Source organism: Aythya ferina (assembly GCF_964211825.1).
Source record: "Aythya ferina genome assembly, chromosome: 13".
NCBI lineage: Eukaryota > Metazoa > Chordata > Aves > Anseriformes > Anatidae > Aythya > Aythya ferina.
In genome coordinates this window covers 15,110,690-15,132,531 of record NC_140311.1, presented here as the reverse complement: position 1 = coordinate 15,132,531, position 21,842 = coordinate 15,110,690, and the positions used below count along the sequence as shown (strand labels likewise).

The window sequence follows — 21,842 nt, the reverse complement described above, 5'->3', positions numbered from 1 at the left end:
ATGGACCAGCGCTACCCATGCACAATTGCAAAGCTCTGCTGAAACCTCTGCTGGTTTGCAGCAGGTGAGAATCCAGCCCCGAGCCTGCTGGGTGGCACCATCCCCTACTTTACCTGCCAGGAGCATCCAGCTGGTCCCCAGCAGCTCTATGGGACGGTGCAGCTGCATCTGCCAAGGAGAAAAGGCTCAAAAAATCCTGTGTTTTGAAAGTAATGATGATTGCAAGTCAGGTAGTTGCTTGCAGGGGGCTGGATTGCTGATGCTCAGGAGGGCAGTGCCGAGGGTGGGCTGGCGCCAGGCTCACCGTTTCCCTGCTGATGGCTCCTCTCCGTTCCTGCTGCCTCTTCTCCTCTTTCCTGGGAGGTTTTCTGCTGCCAGCAGCCGCTCCCACCCCGGCGTGCCGCGAAGCCGCTGCTGTTCCTGCGGGGAGGAGTGGCACTGCGTTCCGAGGAGCTGGTTGCTCACCACCATGTCCTGTTGGGTTCTGAATGTCTGGGCCTGGCTGTTTACCCAGTTTCCAGCCCCACCAGACTGATAAATTCACTTATCAAACCCATACTTTGTCAGTTTCTCTGTGAGGTCTGCCTGCACTGTGCTGCTGTGTGAGGCACGCATGGGGCCTGCTTTCCCCTCCCCTGGCCTACACGTGTAGCCCCCCCAAAAGTGTGGAGTTTCAACCTCATCACGCCACAAATGCAGGGATCCCCTCTGCATATGGCCCACCCTGGAGGGCAGGTCTCAGCAGGCCTCGCGAGCACAAAACTGGGCCAAATCAGTGCCAATGCAGCACCAGCAGACACTGGCCTTTCTCTCGAGATGCATGGACTAAATGCTTCCCAAAACCTCCAGAACTGGGCACTGCAGTTCCTCTGGCACCCCAAGTCCTGCAGCCCCTTCTGCGTGGCACCGGTCCAGCAGGGCAAACTCACCTGCCTGAGACCAAGGACGGCAGAAAGAGAATTTTAGTTCAAAAGCAAGTGAGTTGCCAAGAATCACAGAATCACAGAATTTTCTAGGTTGGAAGAGACCTCAAGGTCATCAAGTCCAACCTCCAACCTAACGCTAACAGCCCTCCACTAAACCATATCCCTAAGCTCTACATCTAAACGTCTTTTGAAGACTTCCAGGGATGGTGACTCCACCACTTCCCTGGGAAGCCTGTTCCAATGCCTCACAACCCTTTCAGTAAAGAAGTTCTTCCTAACATCCACCCTAAAACTCCCCTGACGCAACTTTAGCCCATTCCCCCTCGTCCTGTCACCAGGCACGTGGGAGAACAGACCAACCCCCACCTCGCTACAGCCTCCCTTGAGGTACCTGTAGAGAGCAATAAGGTTGCCCCTGAGCCTCCTCTTCTCCAGGATGAACAAGCCCAGCTCCCTCAGCCGCTCCTCGTAGGACTTGTTCTCCAGGCCCCTCACCAGCTTCGTCGCCCTTCTCTGTACCCGCTCAAGCACCTCGATGTCCTTCTTGTAGCGAGGGGCCCAAAACTGAACACAGTACTCGAGGTGCGGCCTCACCAGAGCTGAGTACAGGGGGACGATCACCTCCCTAGCCCTGCTGGTCACACTGTTCCTAATACAAGCCAGGATGCTGTTGTCCTTCTTGGCCACCTGAGCACACTGCTGGCTCATATTCAGCCGACTATCCACCATCACTCCCAGGTCCTTCTCTGCCTGGCAGCTCTCCAACCACTCCTCTCCCAGCCTGTAGCTCTGCTTGGGGTTATTGCGCCCCAGGTGCAGGACCCGGCACTTGGCCTTGTTGAACTTCATGCAGTTGACCTCAGCCCATCGGTGCAGCCTATCCAGATCCTCCTGCAGAGCTTTCCTACCCTCGAGCAGATCGACACACGCACCTAACTTGGTGTCATCTGCGAACTTACTGAGGGTGCACTCGATGCCCTCGTCCAGATCATCGATGAAGATATTAAAGAGGACCGGCCCCAGCACCGAGCCCTGGGGGACGCCACTAGTGACTGGCCTCCAACTGGACTTGGCTCCATTCACCACGACTCTTTGGGCCCGGCTATCCAGCCAGTTTCTAACCCAACGAAGCGTGCGCCAGTCCAAGCCAAGAGCAGCCAGTTTCTTGAGGAGAATGCTGTGGGAGACGGTGTCAAAAGCCTTGCTGAAGTCAAGGTAGACCACATCCACAGCCTTTCCCTCATCCACCCAGCGCGTCACTCTGTCATAGAAGGAGATCAGGTTCGTCAGGCATGACCTGCCTTTCATAAAGCCATGCTGACTGGGCCTGATCGCCTGCTTCCCCTTCAAGTGCTGCATGATGACTCTCAGGAGGATCTGCTCCATGAGCTTCCCTGGCACTGAGGTCAAACTGACAGGCCTGTAGTTTCCTGGGTCTGCCCTCCGGCCCTTCTTGTAGATGGGCGTCACGTTTGCTAGCCGCAAGAAGAAAGCACAACGTGCCTTAATGCTGTAATACACAATAAATGTTTGTTCATTGTCTTTTGTATTATAAAAACAAGGAGTTCTGTTTGAGGAGCGGGAGTTGTGAGAGCTCCCTGCTGAAGTAAGGAGCTGTATAATACTTGGCTAGACACTATGAAAATTCTTTTGCTTAATATAACAAAAAAGAGAACCCCCTCCCCTTCTCTCCTTCTGCATCTCAGTTGCCTCTTTTGTTCAAAGACACTGCTGCAAAGCTCATGTAACCATCTCCTGATAAGCTGCTAAAGTAGTGTATCAACATCCTGCCTTCCTGTCTCACGCTGGGCCAACACGACCAAATAAAACGAGAAGTTGAACCACAACGCCAAGGAAGACTACGGCCTTCATCTTCACAAGCACCAGAGGGACAGAGACGACCCCCTAGCAACAGTGCGCGCAGTCGCAGAATATCCCAGGATGTGCTGCGTAATCCCGGAATTACCAAGATATAAAAAGGGACCCTGGCGGGGGTGAGGTGCACGCCATTGGCAGAGCCGAGACTCCCCGGCCGCCCAGCGCTGTTTTGCTTGCTGTTGCTTACTCAGTAAATTCCTTTCTATTATTAATGCAATGCTCTCTGAAAATTAACTAAGGGGGCAACTTATAACAAATGCTACCAAAGTGCAGGAGAATAAGGCAAAAGTCTGGGAACTCTTGCAAAACTTTATTTTAGCTGAGAAAAAATAAAGCAGAAGTGGAAGCAGAAGGGGCACTTTGCTCCCCGTGCCTTAGCTGAGCATGGGTGCAGCAGGACACCACCTCCTGCAAGGGCTCCCTGGTGCCCCCCCAAGGCCCTGGTCCCACAGGGAGGATTTAATCCCCCCTGCCTTGCAGGTCTTCTTTGCAGATGATGTTTCAAGGTATCAGGCTCTCCAAAGGTGTCTTCTCCGAGAAGAAGCTGCTCTGGGACACACAAGGCTCATAAAGGGGTGGTTCTGTTTCTGGGTGTCCAAATTCAGACCTCGGTCTTCATTTTGCTGCAGGTTATTTTGTGCTCTAGCAGGCACCAGGGAGATCAAGAGGTTTTTCTGCTGGGGGTGGGCTCCACTCACCGCTGTGGAGGAGCAGATGTCAGCAGTCCTCCCTTGTCCTGCCATGCTCTCCGGGGATGGTGTTTCCAAATCCTTCAGCAGGGGTCAGGAACAACATGAGGTCTGCTGAGAGGACAACCAGTGACCACATATGGCTGAGGACTGATAGTCACATTTCCTGTGCAATTATCTTCTACTGCTTCACTTTCAGTAGGGCAGATTCTCCCCACTTGAAGCACAGCGCTCAGCCCACCCTGCCCCACTACCCCCTGACAGGAGCCTCACGTCCAGACCTCAGCACGGTGCCCTTGATTTTGGGGACCCCACTGGATGCAGCCGCCCCAGGGTGGGCTCCGCACCACCTGCCCTGACACCCCCTTGGCCCCAGCCTCCTCCCCGCTGGCTTCTCCAGCCGCAGTAGCTCACCGAGCAGCAGCAGCAGCAGCAGGAGGGAGCCGAGGCCCCAGCAGCGCCGGCCGGGACACATCGCCTGCGGCTGCTGCGCTCGCCTGGGCCAGGAGGAAGTCGGAGGCTCTCACTCAGCCCCTCGGCGCCATGGGGTTCGCTGCGGGCGGGCGGGCGAGCCCCGGCTCCTTCCTGTGCCACCTGCACGCTTTGGGGCTGCGGGGACAGAGGGGGCTGTGGGGTGTCCCCTGTGCCCCCACTATTCTTGGCAAGGCCAGGAAGGGGACCAGTAAAACCGCTGTATTGGACTTTCGGAGGGCTGACTTTGAGCTGCTCAGGACACTAGTTGGTGGAGTCCCTTGGGAGGCAGTTCTGAAGGGCAGAGGGGTCCAGGAAGGCTGGGCGCTCTTCAAGAGGGAAATCTTAATGGCGCAGGAACGGTCTGGACCACGTGCCCAAAGATGACCTGGCGGGGAAGAAGACCAGCCTGGCTCAACAGAGAATTGTGGCTTGAGCTTAGGAGAAAAAAGAGGGTTTATAATCTTTGGAAAAGTGGGTAGGCCACTAGGGAGGACTTTAAGGATGTAGTGAGGCTGTTCAGGGACAAAATTAGGAAGGCCAAAACTCATCTGGAGCTCAGTCTGGCTACTGCCATTAAAGATAACAAAAAACATTTCTATAAATACATCAACACAAAAAGGAGGACTAAGGAGAATCTCCATCCTTTACTGGATGCGGGGGGAAACTTAGTTACAAGAGATGAGGAAAAGGTGGAGGTGCTCAATGCCTTCTTCACCTCAGTCTTTAGCGGCAATACCGGTTGTTCTCTGGATACCCAGTACCCTGAGCTGGTGGAAGGGGATGGGGAGCAGGATGTGGCCCTCACTATCCATGAAGAACTGTTTGGTGACCTGCTACGGCACTTGGATGTGCACAAGTCGATGGGGCCGGATGGGATCCACCCAAGGGTACCGAGAGAACTGGCAGAGGAGATGGCCAAGCTGCTTACCGTCATTTATCAGCAGTCCTGGCTATCGGGGGAGGTCCCAGTTGACTGGCGGCTAGCAAATGTGACGCCCATCTACAAGAAGGGCCGGAGGGCAGACCCGGGAAACTACAGGCCTGTCAGTTTGACCTCAGTGCCAGGGAAGCTCATGGAGCAGATCCTCCTGAGAGTCATCACGCAGCACTTGCAGGGCAAGCAGACGATCAGGCCCAGTCAGCATGGGTTTATGAAAGGCAGGTCCTGCTTGATGAACCTGATCTCCTTCTATGACAAAGTGACGCGCTGGGTGGATGAGGGAAAGGCTGTGGATGTGGTCTACCTTGACTTCAGCAAGGCTTTTGACACCGTCTCCCACAGCATTCTCCTCAAGAAACTGGCTGCTCTTGGCTTGGACTGGCGCACGCTTCGTTGGGTTAGAAACTGGCTGGATAGCCGGGCCCAAAGAGTCGTGGTGAATGGAGCCAAGTCCAGTTGGAGGCCAGTCACTAGTGGCGTCCCCCAGGGCTCGGTGCTGGGGCCGGTCCTCTTTAATATCTTCATCGATGATCTGGACGAGGGCATCGAGTGCACCCTCAGTAAGTTCGCAGATGACACCAAGTTAGGTGCGTGTGTCGATCTGCTCGAGGGTAGGAAAGCTCTGCAGGAGGATCTGGATAGGCTGCACCGATGGGCTGAGGTCAACTGCATGAAGTTCAACAAGGCCAAGTGCCGGGTCCTGCACCTGGGGCGCAATAACCCCAAGCAGAGCTACAGGCTGGGAGAGGAGTGGTTGGAGAGCTGCCAGGCAGAGAAGGACCTGGGAGTGATGGAGGATAGTCGGCTGAATATGAGCCAGCAGTGTGCTCAGGTGGCCAAGAAGGCCAACGGCATCCTGGCTTGTATCAGGAACAGTGTGACCAGCAGGGCTAGGGAGGTGATCGTCCCCCTGTACTCAGCTCTGGTGAGGCCGCACCTCGAGTACTGTGTTCAGTTTTGGGCCCCTCGCTACAAGAAGGACATGGAGGTGCTTGAGCGGGTCCAGAGAAGGGCGACGAAGCTGGTGAGGGGCCTGGAGAACAAGGCCTACGAGGAGCGGCTGAGGGAGCTGGGCTTGTTCATCCTGGAGAAGAGGAGGCTCAGGGGCAACCTTATTGCTCTCTACAGGTACCTCAAGGGAGGCTGTAGCGAGGTGGGGGTTGGTCTGTTCTCCCACGTGCCTGGTGACAGGACGAGGGGGAATGGGCTAAAGTTGCGTCAGGGGAGTTTTAGGTTAGATGTTAGGAAGAAATTCTTTACTGAAAGGGTTGTGAGGCACTGGAACAGGCTGCCCAGGGAAGTGGTGGAGTCACCATCCCTGGAAGTCTTCCAAAGACGTTTAGATGTAGAGCTTAGGGATATGGGTTAGTGGGGACTGCTAGCGTCAGGTCAGAGGTTGGACTCGATGATCTTGAGGTCTCTTCCAACCTAGAAATTCTGTGATTCTGTGATTCTGTGATACGGGTGCTGCTTCGGCCCCAGCACCCCTTCCACGCTCACAGCAGGGAGCTGCCAGAAAATGCGTCCATCGCATCCCCATTTTTGGGGGGACTTTCCATGGGATGCAGCTCAATCGCCTGCAGGGCCCTCCTGCAGCTGTCACCCTTTGGCCTCAGCAGCCGCCCAGCCCCTGCCCCACAAAAGCAGCCTTTGGAGCCTCCAGCCCCCCTGCGAGGTGCCACTGCCACCTGGGGCCGGCCAGAAGCTTTGGGAATCTCTCCCGGCTCTCGCTTTGCTGCTGGAACTGCTTCAGGTGGTGCTGCAGCCCCATGCCAGGCACTCTGGAGACAGGGATGCCAGAGGAAAGGTGTTTATTTGGTGTTTGAATTGGGAGCAGGAATTTCACAGCAGGGGTATGTGAGCGTGGGGAGTGGGGCACTGGGGGCAGGACAGTGCCTGGGGACAGGCAGGGGCCGGGAGCCCGGTTTGCCCAGCAGAGGGGCAGGTGCCAGAGGGAAAAGCAGCCCCGAGGCAGCAGCTGAGCGCCTTCCTTGTGCCCGGGCACTGTGGGCACTTCATTCTGCCCCGGCCCTGGCTGCTCCCGCACGCTGGCTCCCTTCTCCCCAGCAGCAGCCGCAGGCTTCCCCACGGCTGCCCCGCAGCCAGCACAGGTGGAAGAGCAGCTGCAGGAGCAGCAGGATGAAGCAGTAGCAGCCTCCGAGGATGCAGCAAGGGATGCGTGTGGCTATTCTTCCTGCTCCCTCAGAAGTGCCTGCGGTAGGAGAGAGGAGATGTGGCATCGGGAGGCTGCCACCTCCCCAGGACACCTCCGCAGGGGTCCCGTGCTGTCCCCATCAGGAGGGGCAGGAATGCTGCCAGGGCAGCACAGGGACACTTACTGTTGCTGGAAGGTTCTGTGGGGACAGGTTGCTCGAGCACAGTCAGGGTGATGTTCCTGCTTTGTCTTTGCAGTACAAATCTGACGGTGTACACCCCGCTGTCACTGAGCCGCAGGTGCCGCAGCAGCAGGGATGCGTTCTCAGGGAAGAGCACAAAATTGCTCGAATATGTAGGATTGGTGACACATTTTGTGATGCAGTCCTTGGGAGCCCCCCCATCATCCAGGGAGCACTTCTGTACTGAGCAGTTGTAGATTGCTTCTGAGGTGTGACCAAACAGCCACTGAATTGCCACCGGGAAGCAAGAGGTGCTGTTGCATCTGTAGGAGACGGGCAGGAGCACGGACTGCCCCACGGTGCCAGTGACTGCATCCTGCGGGATTTCCACAAGGACGCCCAGGTTTCGCCCTGCAGAGGGGAAGAGGCAGACCAGCAGCTCAGCAGGGCAGCGGCAGATTCTCCCCACTTGGAGCACAGCGCTCAGCCCACCCTGCCCTGTGTGCTGGTTTTACCGTGCTAGGCAGTGAACACCACAACCTCTCTCTCACTCCCCCTCCTTAGAAGAGGAGGGGAAGAAGTAACGGAAAGAACAACTCGCGGGTTGAGATAAAGATCATTTAATTAAAGGGAAAAATAATTATGAAGGAAAGATTATCAGTAATTAAACAATTCAGCTAAAGGGAAAGAAAAAATAAAGGGGAAAAGGGAGGGGGAAAGGGAAAAAACAAAGCCAAACAAAGCTCGTAAAGTCGATGTTGAAGTGCAGAGGAAAGAAATTACTCTCTACTTCCCACAAGTGAGCGGTGCTTGACCACGTCCTTGCAGCAGAGCCTCAACGCACATAGCCGGTGTTCAGGAGGACCGACGTTTTCACAACAAGAGCCCAGCCTCCCCTCTGCCTCCTTTTTCCACCCAATATTGCTGAGTGTGCCATCAGGTGGTACGGAGTATCCCTTTGGTTGGTTTAGGGCAGCTGCCCTGGGGATGTTCCTTTTTCCCTTTTTGCCCACCCCCAGGAGGGTGAGAGAGAGCCCTGGTGCCGTGCCAGCTCTGCTCAGCAGCAGACACAACGCTGGGCTGATCCCACTGCTGTTCCAGCTGCAAGTGCAGAGCCCAGCACTGTGTGGGCTGCTGCAGAGAAAGCTAACATCCCAGCCAGGTGCAGCACAGCACACCGCCCCCTGACAGGAGCCTCACGCCCAGACCTCAGCACGGCGCCCTTGATTTTGGGAACCCCACTGGATGTAGCTGCCGGAAAGCGGGCTCCGTGCATCACCTGCCCTGACACCCCCTTGGCCCCAGCCTCCTCCCCGCTGGCTTCTCCAGCCGCAGTGGCCCCGTCCCCAGCTCACCGAGCAGCAGCAGCAGCAGCAGGAGGGAGCCGAGGCCCCAGCAGCGCCGGCCGGGACACATCGCCTGCGGCTGCTGCGCTCGCCTGGGCCAGGAGGAAGTCGGAGGCTCTCGCTCAGCCCCTCGGCGCCGTGGGGTTCGCTGCGGGCGGGCGGGCGAGCCCCGGCTCCTTCCTGTGCCACCTGCACGCTTTGGGGCTGCGGGCACAGAGGGGGCTGTGGGGTGTCCCCTGTGCCCCCACTATTCTTGGCGAGGCCAGGAAGGGGACCAGTAAAACCGCTGTATTGGACTTTCGGAGGGCTGACTTTGAGCTGCTCAGGACACTGCTTGGTAGAGTCCCTTGGGAGGCGGTTCTGAAGGGCAGAGGGGTCCAGGAAGGCTGGGCGCTCTTCAAGAGGGAAATCTTAATGGCGCAGGAACGGTCTGTCCCCACGTGCCCAAAGACGAGCTGGCGGGGAAGAAGACCAGCCTGGCTCAACAGAGAATTGTGGCTTGAGCATAGGAGAAAAAAGAGGGTTTATAAGCTTTGGAAAAGTGGGCAGGCCACTAGGGAGGACTATAAGGATGTAGCGAGGCTGTGCAGGGTCAAAATTAGGAAGGCCAAAGCTCATCTGGAGCTCAGTCTGGCTACTTCCATTAAAGATAACAAAAAAAGTTTCTATAAATACATCAACACAAAGAGGAGGACTAAGGAGAATCTCCATCCTTTACTGGATGCGGGGGGAAACTTAGTTACAAGAGATGAGGAAAAGGCGGAGGTGCTCAATGCCTTCTTGGCCTCAGTCTTTAGCGGCAATACCGGTTGTTCTCTGGATACCCAGTACCCTGAGCTGGCAGAAGGGGATGGGGAGCAGGATGTGGCCCTCACTATCCATGAAGAACTGGTTGGTGACCTGCTACGGCACTTGGATGTGCACAAGTCGATGGGGCCGGATGGGATCCACCCAAGGGTACTGAGAGAACTGGCAGAGGAGATGACAGCAGATATATGGCATCGGGAGGCTGCCACCTCCCCAGGACACCTCCGCAGGGGTCCCGTGCTGTCCCCATCAGGAGGGGCAGGAATGCTGCCAGGGCAGCACGAGGGACACTTACTGTTGCTGGAAGGTTCTGTGGGGACAGGTTGCTCGAGCACGGTCAGGGTGATGTTCCTGCTTTGTCTTTGCTGTAAGAAGCTGATGGTGTACACCCCGCTGTCACTGAGCCGCAGGTCCTGCAGCAGCAGGGATGCGTTCTCGGGGAAGAGCTCAACATGGCCCCAATGTGCAGGATTGGGGAAATATTTTGTGGAGCAGTTCTTGGGAGCTCCCCCATCATCCAGGCAGCACTTCTGCACAGCACAAGTGCTGATTTTTTGTGAGGGGTGACCAAATGTCCACTTAATAGACATCGGGAAGTGAGGGGAGCTGTTGAATCTGTAGGAGACGGGCAGGAGCACGGACTGCCCCACGGTGCCAGTGACTGCATCCTGCGGGATTTCCACGAGGAAGCCCAGGTTTTGCCCTGCAGAGGGGTCAGCATTCAGTGGCAGATTCTCTCCCCTTGCAGCACAGCGCTCGCAGCCCCCCCTGCCCCACCACCACTTCCTCACGCACCTCCTCTGGCTCTCAGCAAAATGCATCCCTCGCATCCCCGGTGGTGGGATGCCCACGGGATGCAGCTCTCCAGCTGGCACGGCCATCCTGCAGGTATCCCCCCTCACGGGCCACCCAGGGAGCAGCAGCACTTGCACAGCAGCACGAACAGGGAGCAGGAGCTCCATGAACATCTGTGCTGGGTCCAGCCCTCGGCCGATGTTTGGGAATGAGCACAGCAACCCCGTCATTTTTCCCCAATGTCCCTAGACTCTTTTGAGGGGTCTGGTCCAGCTGTCTCAATTGCAATGCATTGCTGCTACTGATTGGCACAGAGGATGGCATGAGAGTAATACTAACCAGGTATCGATGGGGTTTTTGTATGAAAGGCTTGTGTATTTGGCTTCCAGCAGAGCTTCTGAGGGTGTTTCCTTCCTGCACTGCTTCCTTGCTGTTTCCTTGGCATGTCCCTTTTTAAGGTGTCTTTCTGCCTAGAACCATGGTGCCATCAGTCTCGACAGCTCTATCACCTTAGTGGTGGGATTTTTTTATGTAGACTTAAAAACATCTATGACCTAGCCTGTGCTGATTTCCCTTGCACAGGCTCTTAACTAACCTTGTGGTCACACCACAGCTGTCAGTGGTTTCCATGCTTTGTGGGCTGTAGACTTTTGGGTTCAGCTGAAGGTCCTTTGCTGTCCCCCCTGGTATCAGATGAGAAATATTCAAACATGAAAAAAAAATAAATAATAAAAAAAAGAAATCCTACACTCACCTTTTCCTTCACTTTGCTAGAGCCGCAGCAATAGAAGGATTCCATTTGGATCCTCTGCTGGTGTCCCCGCTGTGTCTCCTCAAGCACAGGATAGCTCAGTGCTATCTGGGCCCCAGCTCTGGGGCCAGATCCTGCCTTGGCCAGCTCTGGACCAGGTTTCTCGAGGGGGTGCGGGCCAGGGCAGACTGCTTTACAGACCAAACTAAAGCTGAGCAGTGCCCTGGGTTGCAACAAATCCCGTCCCAAGGGAAAGCGCATCCCCGGGGCAAGGAAAGCCCCTGCCCCAGCCAGGCCGGAGCACAGCTTGCCAAGATGCCTCCTCCAGGCCAGGGCAGGAGCTCATGGGGCCAGGACCCAGGCGCTGACAAGGGCTCAGCCTCGTGGCACTTGAGAGAAGAGCAGAAAAGCTTTTCTGCTTGCCTTAGCCCCCGCCTGGGACGCACCAAGCCGTGGTGCTCGGAGGTGCCCGCAGCACCCTCCCGGTGAGGTTACCTGGTCCGAGAGAGGACAGGGGCAGCACGTGTCCCCTTTCAAGGAGTCTGGGGGGGCTCTGCAGGCCAACAAGGGCACCAGCGGTGGGAAAAGCACCGTCAGAGGCGGCAGAACTAAACCAGGTAAGGAACCAAAATCTTTCTGGCTGGATAGGACACAGGGGGAATGACTTAAGACTAAAAGAGGTTAGGGTTAGATGAGGTACAAGGAAGAAATTCTTTGCTCTGAGCGCAGTGCGGCCCTGGCCAGCCAGACACATTTTTGTCATCATCCCCCGTTCCTCTCCTGATCCTCTGGCTCCCCCTCCTGCCCGCATCCCGTCCCTGCTGTGGGTTTTGGGAACTGCACGGGGCTTATTTCCCATAGCCAGAGACCACGCCACTGTAAGAGGGAGAACGTGTGTGCTTTTATTTGTAGCAAGAGACATGAAAAACTAGTTTCCTCAAATGATTTATAGACACTCAAAACAGTTCAAAAATATATTTTTTTCTGTAACAGTTCAAAAATGTATTTTTTTCTGTAACATTTGGCTTCCCTGAACGCTTGCAAGCATAGCAATCACTCCCACCGTGGGGCATGATTTCACCCTCTCCTGGATGAGCTGCCACTCTCCCAAGAGGTATCTCCATAGGGATAATGCTGAGGACAATGCAACCTCTGGCCTTTCCAGTGCTAAATTGTCAGAAACTACCTGAAAATCACAAAAAGAAGATAAAAAAAAACAACTGCAGGAACAGAACAGCAAAGAACACACAGCCTGAAGCCCCCCATCTCTCTCCTTGAAGCTTCCAGCAGGGAGAGGTCCCCAAGCCACCAGCGCAGAGGAGCGAGCACGGGGCCCCCAAACTGCCCAACCTGCGGAGCTGCTGGGGACGGGCTCAGCCAGCTGGGGCTGCCAGACAGCTCAGAGGTGTTATTTTTGACTCGGGATGGGGTTTCCCGTCCTTGGGGCACCGTATCCCGGTCCTCGCCCTCCTTCTGTTAAAACCCTGCTGCTTGCACGAGTCACCGGAGAGCGAGCAAGCCACGGGGAGGCTGCAAAACCACACGTTTCCCAGCAGCCTCTCGAGCACTTTGGGGAATTTAAAACAAATAAACAAACAAACAACAACTCTGTAAACACTAAGGAGCACGTTTCAGGTCTGCGCGCCATCCCCGTCTGCTCCACCCCAGAGGCAGCCAGATTGATGAACCAATCTGGAAAACTTTACTAGAAGCCAGCGTCTGAGCCGCAGAGGTGCTTTGGGGATGCTGAGTGTTCCTCCTCTGGGAGAGACCCTGCTCTGCTCTGATTTTTGGGCTGCTTCTGCAGCAGGAGACACCAGGAATGACTCCAGGCCAGCCCAGAAAAGCTCCAGCATCCCTCAACACCCGGGCACAGCACACGGGGATGAAGGCTTCTTACCTGGAGCTATCGTCTCGGCTGCTCCTCAACCTGCACCAGACGAAGATCCCTGAGGACAAACATTGCCTCTGTTAAACACCCCAGGGATGAAGATGCTCAACGCGTGGCAAGGAGCCTCACGCCTGGAGGCTTTTTCACCACCCGCACAGAGCTTCCTATTTTAAGCCACCAGGCTCTCTCCTTGGGCCCCAACTTGGGTGCATCCCTGCTTTTTTTTTTTTTTTTTTTTTCCCCTCCCAATTTGTAGCCAGCAATCTGCGCAGTCAAACTGCTGTCATCCTGGAGATGGATTAACTTGGAAAAAGCGCTCCAAACAAGGAAGAGAAGCAAGGCCACAAGGCAAGGACACGCGCTTGCCTTCTGCAGGCAGAAAACCCCAGCGGGCTGCACTGGGGGGCAAAACTGCGCCCACCCCAGTAGGGGTATGAGGGGTCCAGAAGCATCCGTGGGACTGACCCGGGCACGGACAGCGAGAGGATCTGCATCCTGCTCTGGGTGTGGGAAGCCTGCTCAGAGCAAACTCTGCCCCTGAGGCTGGGGCAGGAGGGGGCGAGGCAGCGCGCGGTGCCTGCCACAGAGCCCATCGGTGGTGCAGCAGAGCCCAAAATGCCAGGGGAAGCTGGTCCCAGCACTCACCTGCCAGCAAGCCGATGCTAACGAACACCAGGATGATGGGTAAAAATGCCTTGTTGTTGCCTGAAAAAGAAGCAAATCCCAGAATTTTGCCCCCACAGAGAAAAAAATACTCCTGCTAACAGGTAGTGTGGCACAAGGACATGAGGACACAAGTCCTCAGTGGAGCTCTGCTGTTCCCACTCCTCATCTCAGACTGTGCTGGGAAGCCACAAGACCTCCGGGAACAGCACCAGAGCGAACATTTTGGGGCCATCCCCAGCTTTCCATTCCCGTGCCCAGGGAAGAAAACCCCACTTACTGTGGACGCGCAGCAGGAAGGAGGTTTCGTTGTGGCTGACCGCGTTGCTGACTATGCATGTGTAGTAGCCGGTGTCGTTCATCAGGGCTCGGTGGATCTCCAGCGTGTTGTTGTGGATGAACTGGAGGCCGTTGCTCTCCATCAGCAGCTCTCCGTTCTTCTTCCACCAGTACATGTCCACCTGCCCCTCCAGCACGTTGCAGTACAGCTTGGTGTCGCCTCCCACCTCCACGAACGAGTTGCCCAGGATTTCTGGCTCAGAGAGCGGCTCTGTGCAGATGGAGCACCCGTCGGCACTGACACCCCCGCCTCGAGGGTGCCAGCACCCAGGCAGCAGCTCCAGCTCCCCGGCTGCGGCGCAGGGTTTGGCACTCACCGACCACGCGCAGCTCCAACCAGCCCGTGGCCTCCGACTCGGAGCGGAAGCGGTAGAACCCCCCGTCCCACCAGCGCAGCACCAGCTGCAGCGAGAAGTCCATCTCGCTGAGCCTGGCGTGGCCCACGTAGGCGCGGGAGATCTCGGCCGACTTGTTGGGAACGAACGTGGCGATGAGCTCCTTGCGCGCGCCGGACTCGTACTCCCAGGACGCCGTGGTGCCGGCTGCCCTCGGCTCGACGCTGAAGAGCACAGTGCAGCCCCTGGCCGAGACCAGGACCTCGGACACCGGCTTGAGGTCGGCAGAGTAGCACGGGAAGAGCGTGCGGGCTGGAAGGGAGGAACGCAGCGCGGGGCTAGTGGGACGCACCGGCATCCAGCAGGCAGCTGGGCAGGGAGAGCCGCCCTGGCTCGGCTCCTGCGCAAGCAGCGGTGCTGGGGACGGGATTATTTTGGGGGGGGCCTCACGGCGGGGCTTTAAGCAGCACCACGGAGAAGCAGGAGGCTGGGGAGGCACTGCCTTCATCTCCCTGAATGCCTGCACTGCTTCGCTTCGCAGCTGGCTTCTGCCTGAGGAGTTTCCACGCGCGGGTACGGCTGCGAGAGCCGCCTGCTCCTGGCCCTGCTCTATGGGGGGGGCTTGGAAGCAAAGGAGCCCCAGGGAGTCACAACTGGAGCCAGGGCAGCCCCCTCCCAACCACCCATTTGCTCCCCGAAACGTTTGTTGAGGTGCTCCTGAGGCTGCGAGCATGCAGCAGGGGCTTTGGGGTGGGAAAAGCAGCCGGGAGAAGCTCCCTAGTGGAGGGGGGAGCCTGCACCACCCTGCCCAGCACCACCACCACCACCACCGCCCCCAGCAGGACTTGCCTATGACAGCCAGGCCGGCCGCTGGGCCTGTCCCGGCGGAGGCCAGGAGGACGAGGAGGGGAAGGGCGAGCATGGCAGACCTGGGGCGCAGCGCGGCCTGCAGCAGGGCTGGGACCAGCACCGGCACCGGGTGCCACCGCCTCCTGTCGCCGTCACTCAGGCCCCGACACGCGGCTGGGCTCGGCACGGGGCACCAGGACACTGGGCACGGCACGCACCGCAAGGCTGGGGGCTGTGGGGTGCAGCAGGCTCGGGGAGCTCTGCGGCTGCAAAAGCAGCCCAGGCTGGATATAACGTCGTGTGCCTTAGAGATCTGTCTTACCGTTATTTAACATCTGGAGGTGAAGCCACGTCTCCTCCTCCAGCCCTGCTGCGCAGGCTGAAGCTCCCCATGTGAAGAGCTCCCATGTCTTAAGGCATCGTGGCCCCCCAAGAGCTCAATTCCCCCAAAAGGTGCACCAGTTTCTCCCAGCACACCAGATTTTCCTGGCACATTGTTCCCCCGCTAAACCCCTCGCGGGAAATCAGAGCTACACCAATAACCACGTGTAACCTGCTGCCAACCGGGCAGAGGTGAAAGAAGAGTTGGGGGTTTAAGAGAAACCTTCACCACTCCGGGCTGTGGGACCACCACTCGGTGTTTTTTCCACCTCCATTTTTCACGCCCCCAGCATTGGGGGGTGCAGGGAGAGCAGGGTCCACGCCATGCTGAACACCCACCCCCCCACAGGGCAGGCGAGGCAGGGCAGAGCCCTGGGGGAGGCACAGAAGGACAGGGGCAGGGCCCTGAGGTGATGCAGAAATACACAGAGAGCTCCAAAAGGAGAGCCCCACTGCAAATTTTGTAGCACGCAGCACTGAACGCCCCCAGGATCGAGTGTTTTCCCACTGCCCCAACCCACAATAGCGATGCAAGGACATGGGGGTGGAAGCAGTGTGTAGAGGGGGCTTGAGGGGTCAGGCAGGAACCTCTCACCCTCACCTACTCTTTCCCACTCCCTCAGGGCTGAATCTGGAAAAAAAAGGGAAGAAACAAGCGCAGGAGCCACAGCAGGGCACCTGCTGCCAGTTCAGGGAGAACTGGGGCTGAATAAATCAGTTGGAGGAAACGAGGAGGAATGGTTGTCTGACAAAAACCTTCAAAGGGGGAGTTCCCAGCTCATCAAGTCCTCCAGGAGAGGGGAAGCGAGCTGGCAGAACCCAGCAGCTCAGCTACAGCTGATAAAGAGGCAGCCCCTGGACTGTAAGCCCAAAACAGGAGCTTTTGAGCCCGGAAGGGCTGCACGTGGGTTAGGTGGAAGAGCCCAGAGGCAACAGGAGGGGCTCGAGGCTGTCCCGGTCCCCCCCACACACCGCTGTGCTGTGGCCCTGCAGCCACGATGACGCTCCTGCAGCCAGCGCTGCCCAGCCTCACGACATCCCCATCCCGGCTGAGCGCACGCTCTCGTCCCCCAGCCGTGGTCGGGGCCACACCAGCAGCAGCCAGCTTGGTAATTAAACGTTTAATTGGACATCCGGGTAGGACCGCAGCTGGCCAAGCAGCAGGTTACCCGCTGCTCTGCTTGGCCGCCAGTCTCTTGTCTCTCTCCTCGGCGATGGTCAGCCGGATGCCCTTTCCACGGGGCAGGGAGATCCACGGCTTGTTGCCCTGCAGCGAAGCAGAAGTCACGTCACACCGAGAAGCACAGACCGCAGCACGAGCCAGCCCCCACGGGGATGGAATTCACCCAGCAGGAGACCCCGAGGAAGCCGTGGCGTACGGTCAGGCCTCTTTCTTCCACATCCCAGGGGCCTCCCTCCTGAAAACATCCCCAGCCACCCCTTCCGAGTTTATTTGCGCTTTCCCATCCCAGAGCGGTCAGCCCGAAGCTGTCAGAACCACGGGAGCAGAGCTGGAGCTTTGCTCCGTGTGCCCACGACTCCCAGCTTCAGCCCACAGCCCCCCAAAACCAGGAGAGGGCCCACCCACCTCCAGCCCGTGCTCGCTTACCTTGCCAATCACAAAAATGTTCGAGAGCCTGGTGGCAAAGCTGTTGCCATTGGCGTCCTTCACGTGAACCACGTCGAACGAGCCGGGGTGCCTCTCCCGGTTGGTGATCACCCCGATACGGCCCAAGTTGGCGCCACCAGTCACCATGCACAGGTTACCTAGAGCAGGGGGAGGCGGCTGTGACAAGAGCTCGTGCCGGGTGCTGAGCTGAAGCCCTTCTGCCGGGAGGAGGAGGGCAGGGACAGAGCCGCACAGCCCACGGGGCAGCCCGCAGAGCAGCCAGGCACCTCACGACATCCCCCGCCAACATCCCCCAGGAATCCCAGCACAGCTCGAGGAGCCCAACAGCTCTGCGCTCCCAAAATATTCCCCAACACATTCCCTGCACAACACGGAGCCAGCCTCGAGCATCTGCTCCAGGTCAAAGATCCCTGATGGTTGTGTTTCACCCTCACAGTGCTCTTTGCTCTCCAAGAGCCCAGTGTTTTTGCAGGGAATTCGAGACCCACCTGTGTCAAACTTGATGAAATCCGTGATCTTGCCAGTCTCCAGGTCAATCTGGATCGTGTCGTTCACCTTGATGAGGGGGTCCGGGTAGCGGATGGTGCGGGCATCGTGGGTCACCAGGTGAGGGATTCCTTTGGTGCCCACGAAGATCTTCCTCACCTTGCACAGCTTGTACTGCAAACAAAACCCAGCGCTGCTCAGACGAGGCACCCCAGCCTTCAGCCTCCCTACAAACACTGCGTTTCCCTACAAAATCTTACAGCCAGGCATTTTGCCTCATTTTGCCCTGCAGCCTGTGGCCATACAGCAGAGGCTGCCTTCTCCCAGACCCATATCCCTCCTCCAGAGCTTTCTGGCTGCCTTTAACCTCAGCTCCAGGCAGCCCCGAGCCCCCTGTGCTCTGCCCCTACACCACAAGCGAAGCTCCCGGTGAAGGTAACGTCGCCCATGCTGACAGCGAGCACAGCAAGCAGCAGAGCACGCACCTGCAGACCCGTCTGGGAGCTGCCCTCGCGGCACACCAGCAGGTTTTCCCCCCTCAAAGGCTTCGTGCCCCAACCCAGAAGGCCCCGATCCTCTCAGGGGTGGCAAGGACTCGGCGCTCAGAGCCGCCAGCTCCTGTTCAGGAGATGCCAGGGAGGAAGCAGTGCCCCCAGGAGCACCCGGCTGGGCCCGCGCGGGCGCCAAGCTTTAGCCCCTCACCTTGGCCTCTTCAGCTGTGATGCGGTGAACGGCAAACCGGCCCTTGGTGTCGTACACCAAGCGGAAGTGCTCGCCCGTCTTCTCGATGCTGATGACATCTGATTTCAGAGAGAGAAGGAGAAAAACAGCAGCTGTTAGTGGCTACTTTATCTAACAATCAGCACAAAGCTCACCTCTTAATAGACCTGAAGATGGCTGAATGACACTCATTATCACCAAAAAAGCACCGTGCCCCCAAATCCTGCTGGCCCCACAGGACATTCCCCCCACCATGGCCTGAGGCGCCTGCCCCGACCCTCCCCGCTCACCCATGAAGCCCGCAGGGTAGGTGATGTCCGTGCGAACTTTGCCGTCGATCTTGATGAACCTCTGCATGCAAATCTTCTTCACCTCATCGCCGGTCAGGGCGTACTTCAGCCTGTTCCTCAGGAAGATGATGAGCGGGAGGCACTCCCGCAGCTTGTGAGGGCCCGTCGACGGACGGGGCGCCTGCAGGAGAGGAGCCTTGGGCAGGGGAGCCCCAGGAGGGGAGCCCCAGGACCCCAATAACTCTCACAGCGACACCCTAGGGCAGCTGCAGGAGGCTTTCCTGGCACGTACAGCCTCACAGGGCGCTCCCCTCACCACAAACCCACCCCAAACCCATCAGGGATGGAAAAACCCTCCAACATCCCCAGCCCAACCACCGCTACCACCACCGAGCCGTGTCCCCAAGCGTGCCCACCCTCTCCTCGCACACCCCCGGGGACGGTGACCCCCCCACCTCCCTGAGCAGCCCGTCCCAATACCTGAATGCTCCTTCCGAGCAGAAACACCTCCTCAATTCCCATCCTGAGCAACCTGAGCCCCCCCCACAACCCCCACCTCCCTCCCAGGGACAGGGAAACCTCCCCCCGGCCTCCCCCGACCCCTCCCCGGCCCATTACTCACGAAGACGCCGGTCAGCTTGTCCAGCATCCAGTGCTTGGGCGCCGCCACACGCTTCAGGTGCTTCTTGGGGCCGCGGGCCTGCGGGCGGGACGCGCCGGGGCCGCCTCAGCTCGGGGCCTCCTCATCCCGCACCCCCGGGGCCGCCTCATCCCGCCTCCCGCCGCCGCCATTCCCCCTCCCGAGCGTTCCCCAGGATCCCGCCCTCCCTCCCGGGGTCTCCCGTGGCGGCGGGGGCGGCCCCGGGCCGCGGATGGCGGCGGATGGCGGCGGGGAGCGGCGGCGCCGCGGACTCACCATGGCTGCGCTCGGGCGGGAAAGGGGCGGGGAAGGCGGCGGGGGGAGGATGTGGGAGGGGGGGAGGGGGGCGCGGCCGCCTCGCTGAGGGGCGCCCCCTGGCGGCCGGGAGGACCCCGAGCAGCGCCCGCGGCCCACCTCAAGGGGGGGTCTCTGGGTGACCCCATCCAGGCTGGGAGCCCCCCATGTGCCCCCCCATCCAGGCTAGGAGCCCCCCATGTGTCTCCCATCCAGGCTGGAACGCCCCCCATGTGCCCCCCCATCCACTCTTGGAGCCCCCCATGTGCCCCCCATCCAGGCTGGGACGCCCCCATGTCCCCCCCCCATCCACTCTTGGAGCCCCTCATGTGCCCCCCATCTAGGCTGGGAGCCCCCCATGTGCCCCCTATTTAGGCTGAGACCTCCCCATGTGCCCCCCCATCCACTCTTGGAGCCCCCCATGTGTCCCCCATCCAGGCTGGGACCCCCCTATGTGTCCCCCATCTAGGCTGAGAACTCCCCATGTGCCCCCCATGCAGGCTGGGAGCCCCCCATTCCCCCTCCCATCAAGGCTGGGAGCTCCCCATGTTCCCCCCCATGGAGGCTGGGACCCCCCTATGTGCCCCCCATCCAGGCTGGTATCCCACATGTCCCCCCCCATCCAGGCTGGGACCACCCTACGTACCTCCCCATCCAGGCTGGGAGCCCCCCATGTCCCTTCCCCATCCATGCTTGAATCCCCCCACCCCGCCCCATGCCCTCCCCAAAATAGCTGACACCCTCTATGTCCCCCTCATCCAGGCTGGGATCCCCCACATCCCCTCCCCATCCCGGCTGGGACCCCCCCATGTCCCCCCCATCTCTGCTGGGACCCCCCCAAGCATCCTCCCCCATAAAAGCTGGGACCCCGCTCAGATCCTTTTTCCTGATTTTTTTTTTCCATCCCTGCAGCCAGCGAGGGGGAGCCAGGCGACAACAGCTCCTGCCTCGACCCATTTTTTTTTTTTCTATGAAAAGGAGCAAATCTCACAGAGATTTGCCAACAGGGCCAGCTCCAAGGGGGCGTCAGCATCCAGCCCCCATCCCTGCCGCAGTTCCTGCTCTTTGTAGCTGGGAAAAACAAGAGACTGAAACAAAAGCCCGGCCGCCTAGGACCCCTTCATCTGTGCTATTTATTCCAGCACAAGCTAATTAAAGCAAACAGGAAATCTGCTTTCCCACAACAAGTGGATGTTGCTTAAAAATAAAATAAAAAGAATCCGCACAAATAAAAACTTCCCGGGCCAGGTGATCCCCCCCCCGCCACGGGTTTTTGGGTGCTGGCACGGTAGGATGGTCACAGGACAAAAGGAAAAGGGCTGGAGTATTTCAAACACTTTATTTAGGGGAAAAAAATGCCCACCAGTTAAAAACACAGCTTGCAGTGGCCCCTCTTTTAAAAAACATTAGAACCAGTAGTGAGAATAAACTCTGTCGTGTTAAAAAAGGGAAGAGAAAGGAGCAAGGAAGGCGCTGCTGGCACGGGAAACCTGGGGCCAGAGGGCTCGTGCTCCTGCCCACGGCGAGCCCTGGTACACAGCAGGCTTTTCTTTTTTTTTTTTTCCTTGAAAAAGAGAAACGAATCCACCAACGAACCAACAGTAGTTTCTTCCAAATCCCCTCTGCAGCCGCTAACGCCGGCAGCCGCTCCCGTAAACGTGTCCCCTCCCGTGGGGAAATGCTCTGGGGGAAACCCGCGCCTTCCTACACCACGTGCTTCAGATTCCCTGCAGAGAAAGATGCACAGAAGGGTGAGCCCGACTGTCTCCGATCCCACTCGCTGCGTGGCACTGCTTTATTTTCTGTTCTTGGGGCTCATCTGATCAGCATTGCCTGCCCTGGGTGGGTTTTTTTGGGGGGGAGAATGCAGAAGGGGTGCCAGGGCGTGCCACGCAGCCACGGCTCTCTCTGTCTGACACTGACAGGGGGGCAGGAGGGCATGAATTCCCCAAAATGTTGGTTGCAGACAAGTTGTACCCCTTGTGTCCGTCAGCTGATGCCTTCCTGCTGCTGTGACACCCTGACGAGGTCTGACAGCAAGAGAGAGGGGTCCTAGTTAAGCTGTGATTGCCTCAGGAGCCTGTAAACCAAGAAAAGACACTGCTCGTTTGCGAGCTGCTTCCATCTGCTCAGAGCAACAGAGCTGCCCTGGGATCAAAGGAGGGGAACTCCACTCTGAGCACTGCCTCGGAGAAAAAACTTGCTGCAGGGCTGAGAGTGCCATGGATGTTTTTGCATTGCCGGGTAACTCCTGCAGTGAAAATCTCTTATTTTTTCACCTAAAGGAAGCTTTCACCTAAAAGACATCTCTCTCATTTCACCCTTGGGAACTGCAGCAAGCTCTGAGGGTTTATCAAACTGCTGGTGGGCACCCCCAGGTGA

At 58.0% G+C, this 21,842-nt stretch overlaps 3 protein-coding genes and 1 long non-coding RNA gene across 9 annotated transcripts in view; all 4 read right to left on the bottom strand.

Annotated features, from left to right (window-relative positions):
• Window positions 1-3,093: 3,093 nt before the first annotated feature.
• Window positions 3,094-4,008, bottom strand: LOC311444102. The gene is made up of 2 exons (XR_014697651.1): window positions 3,908-4,008; window positions 3,094-3,604 (listed from the first exon to the last, which is right to left on the bottom strand). It is a non-coding gene; the product is annotated as an uncharacterized lncRNA (long non-coding RNA).
• A 2,693-nt stretch (window positions 4,009-6,701) lies between these two features.
• On the bottom strand, window positions 6,702-16,367 carry LOC311444094 (hepatic and glial cell adhesion molecule-like). 5 transcript variants are annotated; one of them, XM_084534940.1, is made up of 8 exons: window positions 15,020-16,367; window positions 14,153-14,482; window positions 13,777-14,046; window positions 13,479-13,538; window positions 10,787-10,874; window positions 10,192-10,661; window positions 7,247-7,654; window positions 6,702-7,119 (listed from the first exon to the last, which is right to left on the bottom strand). In XM_084534940.1, exons 1-6 carry the CDS (start codon window positions 15,090-15,092, stop codon window positions 10,526-10,528), a joined length of 957 nt encoding a protein of 318 aa, XP_084391066.1. In that variant the 5' UTR covers window positions 15,093-16,367; the 3' UTR covers window positions 6,702-7,119; window positions 7,247-7,654; window positions 10,192-10,525. The 5 variants fall into 5 exon arrangements, with proteins under 5 accessions (XP_084391066.1, XP_084391062.1, XP_084391063.1 ...); XM_084534936.1 differs by lacking the exon at window positions 15,020-16,367 and having other exon boundaries at window positions 14,153-14,975; XM_084534937.1 differs by lacking the exons at window positions 7,247-7,654; window positions 10,192-10,661; window positions 15,020-16,367 and adding an exon at window positions 9,692-10,099 and having other exon boundaries at window positions 14,153-14,975.
• A 139-nt stretch (window positions 16,368-16,506) lies between these two features.
• LOC311444099 (small ribosomal subunit protein eS4) lies at window positions 16,507-19,516 on the bottom strand. Its single transcript, XM_084534962.1, has 7 exons — window positions 19,443-19,516; window positions 19,149-19,226; window positions 18,527-18,707; window positions 18,219-18,316; window positions 17,519-17,690; window positions 17,010-17,167; window positions 16,507-16,667 (listed from the first exon to the last, which is right to left on the bottom strand). Exons 1-7 carry the CDS (start codon window positions 19,443-19,445, stop codon window positions 16,566-16,568), a joined length of 792 nt encoding a protein of 263 aa, XP_084391088.1. The 5' UTR covers window positions 19,446-19,516; the 3' UTR covers window positions 16,507-16,565.
• A 1,264-nt stretch (window positions 19,517-20,780) lies between these two features.
• LOC311444089 (histone deacetylase 8) overlaps window positions 20,781-21,842 on the bottom strand; it is a 28,828-nt gene continuing 27,766 nt past the window's right edge. For both annotated transcript variants that reach the window (XM_084534920.1, XM_084534919.1), the window contains one exon: window positions 20,781-21,187. In XM_084534920.1, coding sequence (XP_084391046.1) covers window positions 21,165-21,187 — 23 coding nt within the window. In that variant the 3' untranslated portion in view covers window positions 20,781-21,164. The remainder of the gene's footprint in view (window positions 21,188-21,842) is intronic.

Bases quoted from the DNA above. Each gene is read 5' to 3' on its own strand.
- LOC311444094 (XM_084534936.1), bottom strand. From the start codon at position 14,903: ATGCTCGCAGCCTCAGGAGCACCTCAACAAACGTTTCGGGGAGCAAAT. The intron at 10,875-13,478 runs GTGAGTGCTGGG...ATCTGATACCAG, and splicing joins TAGCATCGGCTTGCTGGCAG to GGGGGACAGCAAAGGACCTT. The intron at 10,662-10,786 runs GTTAGTTAAGAG...CCATGGTTCTAG, and splicing joins AGCTGTGGTGTGACCACAAG to GCAGAAAGACACCTTAAAAA.
- LOC311444099 (XM_084534962.1), bottom strand. The intron at 18,708-19,148 runs GTGAGTAATGGG...CCTCTCCTGCAG, and splicing joins ACAAGCTGACCGGCGTCTTC to GCGCCCCGTCCGTCGACGGG. The intron at 17,168-17,518 runs GTGGGTCTCGAA...CCCCTGCTCTAG, and splicing joins TTTCATCAAGTTTGACACAG to GTAACCTGTGCATGGTGACT.